This window comes from Uranotaenia lowii, chromosome 2, assembly GCF_029784155.1.
Source record: "Uranotaenia lowii strain MFRU-FL chromosome 2, ASM2978415v1, whole genome shotgun sequence".
Lineage (NCBI taxonomy): Eukaryota > Metazoa > Arthropoda > Insecta > Diptera > Culicidae > Uranotaenia > Uranotaenia lowii.
This window is the reverse complement of record NC_073692.1, coordinates 237,562,931-237,573,339: the sequence shown is the minus strand read 5'-3', so window position 1 is coordinate 237,573,339 and position 10,409 is coordinate 237,562,931. Positions and strand designations below refer to the sequence as shown.

Genomic DNA, 10,409 nt, shown 5'->3' with positions numbered 1-10,409 from the left:
GATGACCTTGTCCGCGTTCTTTAGAGAAAGAAATACAACTGCATTTGTAATTTGGCGTTCATGAAGTGCCATTCTCACTCAAGGGCGAACACGAAATTATTGCGACACCGAAAATGACATGCCAATTTTCTAATGATGTTTAGAATCAAACCAAAATTTGAGGGTATTTTATACATATATTTACTTCAAAAATCAAAAGAAAAGTTAATCAATGAGTTTAAAATTAAACGCATTTTCGCTTGATGCCCTCCATCAAAGTCTTTACAGTGTCATCCGGTACCAGTTTCTAAGTTTTTTTTTCCATTTTCTTAACATGTCCTTCTCGTCTTTGACTGTCTTCTTGCTCTTTTGAAGTTCCCGCTTCATTATTGCCCAGTACTGCTCCACCGGGCACAGCTCCGGACAGTTTGGCGGGTTCATGTTTTTTTGGAACAAAATGGACAGAATCGGCCTCATAGCACTCCAGGACACTTTTAAAAGAGTGTCATGAAGCCAAAGCTGGCCAAAATAGAGGAGCTTCGTCATGCTGCTGCAAGAACGTCAAAAGACGCTTCTCGAGGCACTCAGATTTGTAGATCTGGCGATTTACTGTGCCCTGTGTCACGATAGGCTCACTCCTCAGTCCGCAAGAGCAGATGACCTGCCAAACGAGATATTTAGAGGCGAACTTTGACATTTTCTTCTTAAATTTGTCGTCCACATCAAACTTGCTCTTGCCGATGAAAAACTCAAACCCCAGAATTTGCTTAAATTCGGCTTTTATTCACGTTTCGTCGTCCATCACACAGCAGCCATATTTTGTCAGCATCTTTTCGTAGAGCTTCCGTGCCCGAGTTTTAGACTTTGATTGTTGCCGCTCATCGCGGTTTGGGAAGTTCTGTACCCTGTATGTATGTAGTCCAGCTCTCTTCTTTGCAATCTTGACGTAGCCGATCTTTTAAACCAAATCACGGCTTGAGACTGTAATATCCTCAAGGTGTCTCGAATTACGAAAGACACTGTACACTACTGATAACAGATAACTACTGATAACATCGCATGGATTGCGATTCGAAACCTTACACACTATGAGAATAAAAAGACGGACAGTCTATTCGAAGCCGTGAACGTTAACGGAGTCATCTAAGAAACGTATCTTTATTTAAAATCAAAAGGAATTCCTAAGTAACTACTTAAATCAATTGCATGCAAATAGTAATATATTACAGTGGCGACGAGGTAAGAACAAAGATTTATAATCTCTGAAAGAATCCAGATCGCGGAAGTTTAAAATTCTGGAGAAGTATAAGCTACCAGTTGGTAAGATTGATTGTAGTGTGGTAAGGCTACTAAAGCTGTTGTTGCAGACATTGCTTCTGGCCAGGGCAATTGTTGAGCGATTAGAAGTTAACGTAAATGTTCTACTAATGATTTTAACTAAAACTGTGATTAATTAAAAAAATAGAAGTACATACTTTAAAATCTCAATATTAACGTGGTTTAACGCCATTTTGTTTGATATTTACTCCTCTGAATCTATAGGTTTGGCTGAGCCATTGTTCTATACCCACCCGGATTTGGCAAGCGCGTAAGAGAGGCTAAATTATAGCAAAGAACAGAACAATTGGATAGTGACCATATCACCAGAGCATATTCGGCAGACGAGGATCAAGTGAGATAGATCGGTGACCAGTGAGCTGCAAAGTCATTTCGGCAGAGACACTGTGAGGAGCACTTCGGTCCGAGTTGGTTTAATCTGCATGCAGTGATAAAACCAATTGCGCTCTCAACTTGCTGTTGTTGTTGCTTGATGGTTGGTGCTGCTAAGGTTGCTGTTGAGGTTGCTATTGTTGTGAACCACGGAAACTGCGAAGACAACTGGTCGGGTTGTTGAACTATATTGGAAACAGGCAGTTATTGCTGCTGACCCCAGAGCATATTGCTGATTTATAGTTTCGTGATCATCAGAAGGTTTAGCAAACCGTCACTGGTGTGGACGTAAGTCACCGAGTTACGTTAGTACCAAAAATTTTGCTTTTCATTTGGATCATTTTTTTAAACCTACAAAATGTCGATACCTGGAATGATTGGTACTATGGACCACTTTCAAGTGGGTAAATCTTTTTCTAATTATATTGAGCGTTTTGAAATTTTGTGTGGGTTGAACAAAGTCACTGAAGAAACCAAAAAATCGTGGTTTATATCCTTGAGTGGAGACGACGTTTTTGATGAAATTAAGCTGATTTTTCCTAAAAGGGAAGTCAAGGATTTAACTTACGATGAAATAATAGCAAAACTCAAAACAAGGTTTGACAAAACTGAGCCGGTTCTTATGAACAAAACCCATCCGTAAAATTTGTGGAAAATGTTGACAAAATCCAGGATCAATCAATTGATAAATTCGATCGTTTGAAGTTGAATGACAATAGTGATGATTCTGAAGTAGAATGTTTGATAATATCTGCGGTGAATAATATAAGTGATCCTTGTATAGTAAATGCGAAAATCGATGGTAGAGTTTTGAAAATGGAGATTGACACTGGCTCGGCAGTAACTGTAATCAGTTACCTGATGTATAATAATCTATTCAGAAAAATTCCATTAGTTCATTGTAATAAGAAGCTAGCGGTTGTGAATGGAGCCAGATTAGTAATAGCTGGACAGATTTTAACAGAAGTTTTTCTTAACGGATTTATGGAGAAAGCCAGATTGATTGTATTAAAAAACGATAATGATTTTAAACCTTTGATAGGCCGCGATTGGTTGAAAATTTTCTATCCAAACTGGAAGAAGAGTTTCATCAATCATGATAATGAATTGGTCAACAATATAGTAACGAATAAAACAAGAGAAGAAACAATAGGTAAACTAAAGGCTCAATCTGCGTCTGTCTTCGATAAAGATTTTTCTAAACCAATTTTAGGTCATGAAGCTGATTTACATTTTAAACCCGAGCAACCAATTTTCAAAAAGGCGTACCAAGTTCCGTACAAAATCAAGGAAAAGTTCTTGGATCATTTAACCATGCTGGAAGGTCAAGGCGTTATAACCCCGATAGAATCAAGTGAGTGGGCCTCTCCGGTAATAGCTATAGTAAAAAAAGATGGGGGGATCAGAATGGTCATAGACTGTAAAGTTTCCTTAAATAAGATTTTAATACAAAACACTTATCCACTTCCACTTGCACAGGACATATTTGCATCTTTAGCAGGATGCAAAGTGTTCTGTTCACTAGATCTTTCTGGAGCCTACACTCAACTGCAATTATCAAAAAGATCTAGAAAATATGTGGTTATAAACACTGAAAAGGGTTTGTTTACTTATAACAGATTACCACAGGGAGCATCTTCTTCCACAGCAGTTTTCCAAAACTTGATGGAGAAAATATTAAAAGGAATTAAAAACGTCAATTGTTATTTAGATGATGTGCTTATTGCTGGGAAAACCTTTGAAGAATGTTTGGACAAATTGATTCAAGTTCTCAATAGACTTGTCAATGCAAATATTAGTGTGAACTATAATAAATGCAAATTTTTTGTAGATTCCTTGCCTTATCTAGGTCATTTGATAACTAAAGATGGATTACGGCCATCCCCAGAGAAAATTTCCACGATAGCTAAAGCTAAGGCTCCTGAAAACGTAACTGAGCTGAAAGCCTATCTGGGATTAATTAATTATTATAACCGTTTTATACCGAATTATCTTCAAAGCTAAGGTGTTTGTATGATTTGTTAAAAAAGAATACTCATTTTAATTGGACAGAGCAATGTAATCAGGCTTTTCTGCATAGCAAAAACACGTTATTGAATGCTAATATTTTGGACTATTACGATCCAAAAAAATCGTTGGTTGTAATCACAGATGCCTCCACGTATGGATTAGGGGGAGTACTAGCACAAATTGACAATGGTGTGGAAAAGCCGGTATGTTTTACATCCTTTTCTTTGAACTCTGCCCAACAAAAATATCCTATCCTACATCTGGAGGCGTTGGCATTGGTTTGTGTTATAAAAAAATTCCATAAGTTTTTATTTGGTCAACCTTTTGTAGTCTACACAGATGATAAGCCGTTACTGGGAATTTTCGGTAAAGAGGGTAAACATTCGTTGTACGTAACTCGACTTCAAAGATATTTATTAGAATTGTCAATCTATAATTTTGAAGTTCGATATCGTCCGGGACATAAAATGGGCAATGCCGATTTTTGTAGTCGATTCCCCCTCGAGCAGAAAATTCCTAGTTCTCTCGATCAAGATCATGTATATTCAATAAATTTTTCTTCTGAGATGCCGTTGAACTTTTGTTCTATTGCTAAGGAAACTAGTTCTGATAAATGTCTAAGTAAAATAATTGAGTATTTAAATCAAGGTTGGCCTAAGAAATTAGACATGGAAACTAAAGAATTTCATGGATTGAAATCTAAACTACATTTGGAGCAAGGAGTGCTTATGATGGATGGCAAAGTTATTATTCCTTCTAGTTTAAAAGATGATATTATGAATTTATTACATTCAAATCATGAAGGCATAATAAAAATGAAAAAATTGGCTAGAAAATATGTAAGGTACACCGGGGCAAGTGCAAACGGTTTTCACCATAGTTCAACTTTCACATGTCCTAGAAAAATATGTAAATCTTCAAAAATTATCAATTCTCGTTCGTTGCATCATTAAAATGGTTCTCAACAAATTCCCGTAGAAAGTGAAAATTTAAAAAATGTTGGTAAAAAGTAACGGCACTTTTGTGAAAAAATTTCTAAGTTTGCACTTGCCCCGTTTATGGGGGCAAGTGCAAACGCAATGTTTTTTCCAAACTTATTCAAAGATGCGTCAGTGTATCGTTACTAAAACGAATTTAATACACGTTCCGGTATGTTTTATCAACTTTTTTTGATGTATTTGCTGTTTTTCTGCTATATTAATTACTTTTTGGAACTTCAGTTTTGCTGACTGTTGTTTGAAGCAAAAGACCTTCATTTGCCAAGGCAATACGGAATTTTGAATACCCGCTTCAGATACAACACTTTGGATACCCTTTCTGACCACTCTAATATAATGCTGAACCATTTTTTAGATAATTTTTTTTTTAATGTCTGATATTACATGGCTTAAAGGTGCGTTTGCACTTACCCCGGTAGTGTCGTTTGCACTTGCCCCGCAGTGTGGGTTGACAGGAGTGAATATTGTTTTCACAATTTTTAGGGTCTACTGAAAATTTATCATAAATTTTCTGCTTTCACCTGAATATCAGTCCCAAACACTCACCTTTCGACGAAAAATCGGATTTGAATGCCCTTTTTTGTAGCCAAAAAAAGCAAAACAAAAACACATTTTTCATGTCTAGTACGTACTTGAATTCGTGTGTAATCAAACAGTGCCGTGTTTTAAGTGAATAATTGAAAGAAAGTTTAGTTTATCTATGTCAGATTGTTGGTTTGGACAACAACAACAACTTCTAGAAGAAGAAATTTTTTTTTTAATTTTTTTGTAACAGAGGAAAGTTGATCGTTTGCACTTGCCCCGAGTTTGCACTTGCCCCGGTGTACCTTATATTGGAGAAAAATTAATGAAGACATTGAAAATTTTGTAAAATGTTGTGCAACTTGTGCTAAAATGGAGACAAAGATAAATAGCTCTCAAAATTAACCTTGGACGCCTACTACACGTCCGTTTAGTAGGTTGCATGCCGACTTCTTCCATTTTGATGGAAGCACTTTTCTTTTAATAATCGACAGTTTTTCTAAGTGGTTAGAAATAGATATAATAGGTGGTATGAATAAGAAAAGACCAATTGCTTCGATAACTTTTACTTAGCTCGAACTTTAGAATGGCAAAATTTGAAAGCATTTGCTCAACTAGATATGAAAAAGCAGAGTAGAACATTTACAATCTACCAGCTCCGGATTAAAAATATGCATGCTATTCGAAGTATTTGACTCACAAACCTGCTCGAAAATAGCAAAAGCAATTGCTAGAGCTTTATTCATATCAGCCAATGTCGAGAGGAACTAATGCTAAACAAGTTATAAAGAAATTTTCATCTCTATTTTCTCGCTTCGGTTTGCCTGACGTAGTCGTAACCGATGGAGGACCTCCATTCAATTCAGGAGATTTTGTCATGTTCTTAGAAAAGCAAGGAATCAAGGTTTTAAAAAGTCCTCCTTACCATCCCCAAAGCAACAGACAGGCAGAGAGGATGGTAAGAGTTACAAAGGATATCCTTAAGAAATTTTTAATTGACCCTAAAACAAAATCCTTGGATCTTGATGACCGTTTAAGTTTTTTTCTCATGAACTATAGAAATAGTTTTATTGGACAAGATAGCATTTTCCCAACGGAAAAGGTGTTGTCGTATCAAAGTTACTATTGGATTTATTAAATCCATGTAAAAGTTACAAAAATCATCTCAGTGAACAACCAAAGAAAAAATACAATTTCGATCATGAAGTTGTTCCTCCCCAAAACCCATTAGATAAGCTACTGGTCGGGGATATGTTATACTATAGAAATCCTAATCGAAAAGATTTTCCAAAATGGTTAGAAGCTAAATTTATAAAAAAAATGTCTAAAAATATATTTCAGATTTCCATAAGATCCCAAGTACTATCAGCGCACCGAGATCAACTAAAACCCTGGCATCTAAAGAAGCGAAGTTCCATGTTACTAGTAGGTCTGCGGAATAGCACTAAAAGGACCAGGATGGAAAGCTCGGATGAGGAGGATTTCTTTGGTTATCCAGCTGAAGAATTAAAAGAAAATTTAGAAGTGGTTCGACCGAAAAAGAAACCGCATGTGCATGAAAGAAGCCCTATCTTAACAAGATCCCGTACACGATACGAAGAATGTGCATAACTTGAATTCAGTAATGAAAAAATATATATATATATATAAATATTAAAAGATTTGGTAAAAAATTATAAAAAGGATTTGAGATCCTTTCTTAGAAAAGGGGAAGTACTGTAATATCCTCAAGGTGTCTCGAATTACGAAAGACACTGTACACTACTGATAACAGATAACTACTGATAACATCGCATGGATTGCGATTCGAAACCTTACACACTATGAGAATAAAAAGACGGACAGTCTATTCGAAGCCGTGAACGTTAACGGAGTCATCTAAGAAACGTATCTTTATTTAAAATCAAAAGGAATTCCTAAGTAACTACTTAAATCAATTGCATGCAAATAGTAATATATTACAGAGACGTTGGGATTTGCTTTAATCATCCGCTTCACCTATCCCTCCGTTTTTTTGTTCCTAGGTCCGGGGTTTCTTGCAGCTCCTTTACCGTGGTCCAACGTCACCTGTTCCTGGAACCGCTACAGCACTCTGAAGACAGTTGAATGGTGAATGTTCAACATTTTTCCCAACTGCCGGTGCGACAGGTCAGGAAATTCCAGGTGTTTGGAAAGAATTTGTTCTTTCGACTCGCGTTGGTTCACCTCCATTTTCGTTGAATCGAAAAACACGACTTCGAGTTTGACAGCATGTAAACGATACACATCCATGAGAAAGTGTGCAAAATTTGGTTCATTTTTACCCAATGGGAAAAAAAGTTATGCCGTGTTTCCGTTTCTGAAATTCTTTGAGTCATTCGGAATGGCACAGTTTTGACTTAATTTTTTTTATTTAGACAGAGATTTTGTGAAGTGGAATAAAAAAATAGTCGAGTGAATAAAATACTAACGATTTTCTAGACTCGTTGAATCAACTAACTGAATGCAGAGGCACATAGCTATGGTTTCTTTTGCGACAGCAGCACCAATAGCGTTTGAAAAGATTGCACCACAGTTGACCGCACAGAAGCTTCAGGGGGATGATCATCATCGAGTAGGTAGCCAGCTGTAAGTAACGGTGAGATGTCCACAGCACTGTATATCTCAGGGTGTCCCCATCTAGAACGGCGTAGCCATACCCTATCTTACCGTTAGCCATCCGGTAGGAACAGGTTGGTATCACAATTTCCAGTAACTGTTGATTCTGGTGCATCTGGCTGATGTTGAATTCCAGTACCTCATGGCGATTCGCTCGATCAGTGTTCAGTGGCAGGTGAGTTACATCAGCGAAAAGTCGAGTCCTGTGGATTGAAGCATACTTCGACGTATGTTCATGGGCCGCGAATATCACATGCGGGTGGAATTGGTTGATAGCCTGAAATGAATAAATATACAAGTTAATCTGATTTTCGAAGGTGATGAAAATTATTAGAGAAACATGAGGTATCAGAGAAAGAAAGAAGATAAGCCGTAAATATCATGAATTTTTCGAAAAATATACAACGGCTCACCGGCAGGACTTGAACCCGCAATCTCCGCTTGCGGATCCCAGAACCCAGGAGAAGATTGACGCTACACTCCGACGGAAACAAACTCGATTTTGATATGGACGATCATATGTGGACCACATCACAACGCTACGAATAATACTGGAATAAGTCAACGAACTCCAGGAATCTCTTCTGCTGGTGTTCGTCAATTTCGAAAAAAAAATCCAGGAAACCATGAAAACATCTGAGCGGCTCTAAGCCGACGAGGGATTCCAGAGAAACTATTCCATCTCCTCGAAGCACAGTCGATTGATTGTAGACCGTACCGAGGTTTGTCGTGGAATCCTGCGACAATAGAGCAGTTGAATGACTTAACCTGGTAGACGATATTGTTTTGCTCGCCCAAAGACTATAAGACATGCAGAGCAAACTCGACGACCTCACCGAAAGCTCCAAGGCAGCAGGTCTCAAAATCAATATCGGAAAGACCAAGTCAATAGAAATCAACACAGAAAATCGTTCCAATTTCGTGGTAGCTGGGCAACAGGTTGAGAAAGTGGAGTGCTTCCTGTATCTTGGAAACCAGATAACGCCTGATGGTGGTACCAATAAAGACATCGAAACCCGCATCATAAAGGCCCGATTTGTGTTTGCGAGTCCCCGGAACATCTGGCGGCCACGCCAGATTTCTCTACGAACGAAAATCCGAATCTCAAATGTACATCTCAAACTCAACTGTAAAATCCGTATTGTTGTACGTGTGTGAAACTTGGGGCACATATGCGGTGACGACACGAAAATTACAAGTATTTGTTAATCGCTGCCTGCGGAATATAATCCGCGCTTGGTGGCCTGGCAACTGAATCTCAAATGAGAAACTGAATCGCCGGTGGCATCAAAGGGCGCTAGAAATCGAGATTCGGGAACGTAAGTGGAAATGGATTGGGCACACGCTGCGGAAAGATGAGAACGAAATTTTCAGAGAGGCGTTGAATGGAATCCAGAAGGACATCGAAGGAGAGGCAGACCCAGAAACTCGTGGCGGCGAAGCCTAGCCACCGAAATCCGAATTGTTGACGAGAATCTTGACTGGGAGGTCTTTTAACACGGCCCTATGCGCCGGAGAATCGACGCGGAACCATTAAGTAAGTAAGTAAGTAAGTTATACCGTATTTGTGAGTGAAGTAGCAATACACTGGCGACGATTTGTGTTTGTTTTTATCGGGTTAAGTGCAACACTGAACGAGGGCAGAAAACAAATACGGTGTTAGTAACTAACTGGATTTACTATCCCAAAAATTGAGTTATGAATCACCTGTTTTATGTAAATACACACCTGTTCGCTGAAGTCATCGGCCGATTTGAGCAAACTCAGGTGACTGAGAAAAAGATTCATCGATCCTGGATCCCAGTTGATGTCCGCCGCTACTGGTTGAGTCCTACGAACTCGGTTAATGTTGAAAAATTTGGCATGCCCAGGAAGCTCCCACGTTGATTGCTCACTGAAATATTGCTGAAATCGCTGCACAGTTTCTGCAGTAATAGGCTCCAAGCCCTCTCTACCGAGATCGTTGTCTCCGGGAATGTATATCTGCGGAAAAATTAGAAGGTCGACATATGACATTTTTTTTCTGAATTTTAAGGTATCATCTTTATTTTTACCATGAGAGTGTCGGCAATCGGTTGTGTGAAAATGTTCGAGAAGCGCGCATAATACTCATCATATTGAACGGCAGTGGCCACGCTGCCTTCATCCATCAGATCCCCGAGGAAACATATTACGTTCGGTGCCGTGTGCTCGACCGCACGACGATACGTTTTGGCCAGATGTCTGTTTAAATAAAAAAAAAATCAACAATTAAAATAAGTTTTCAAACAGTGAGAAGAAATTTATTGCTTGTTGACACTCAACACAAGAAAGTTTAAAGAGCCCCCTGTTTATCCAACATGTTGCATCATGCGTAGTTCAACATTTTATTTCTATTTTCATCAGAAAAAAAATCTATTTTTTAAAAGAGAAAAAATTCACATCATGAAGACAAATATTTCTTCAACTTCACCTTTTTTTTTTTAAAATCAGAATGCACTGAGGATAAACGCTTCATAATTAAACTCCTACTCTTCTACTACTCTAGGGTTACCATATCCTGCAACGCCAAAA

At 38.2% G+C, this 10,409-nt stretch overlaps 1 protein-coding gene across 1 annotated transcript in view; it reads right to left on the bottom strand.

Moving 5' to 3' along the window:
• Window positions 1–7,167: 7,167 nt before the first annotated feature.
• The window catches only part of LOC129746303 (uncharacterized), a 30,230-nt gene continuing 26,988 nt past the window's right edge, over window positions 7,168–10,409 (bottom strand). The window contains exons 4-6 of the mRNA XM_055739904.1: window positions 9,911–10,079; window positions 9,585–9,839; window positions 7,168–8,133 (exon numbers count right to left, since the gene is read on the bottom strand). Coding sequence (XP_055595879.1) covers window positions 7,690–8,133; window positions 9,585–9,839; window positions 9,911–10,079 — 868 coding nt within the window. The 3' untranslated portion in view covers window positions 7,168–7,689. The remainder of the gene's footprint in view (window positions 8,134–9,584; window positions 9,840–9,910; window positions 10,080–10,409) is intronic.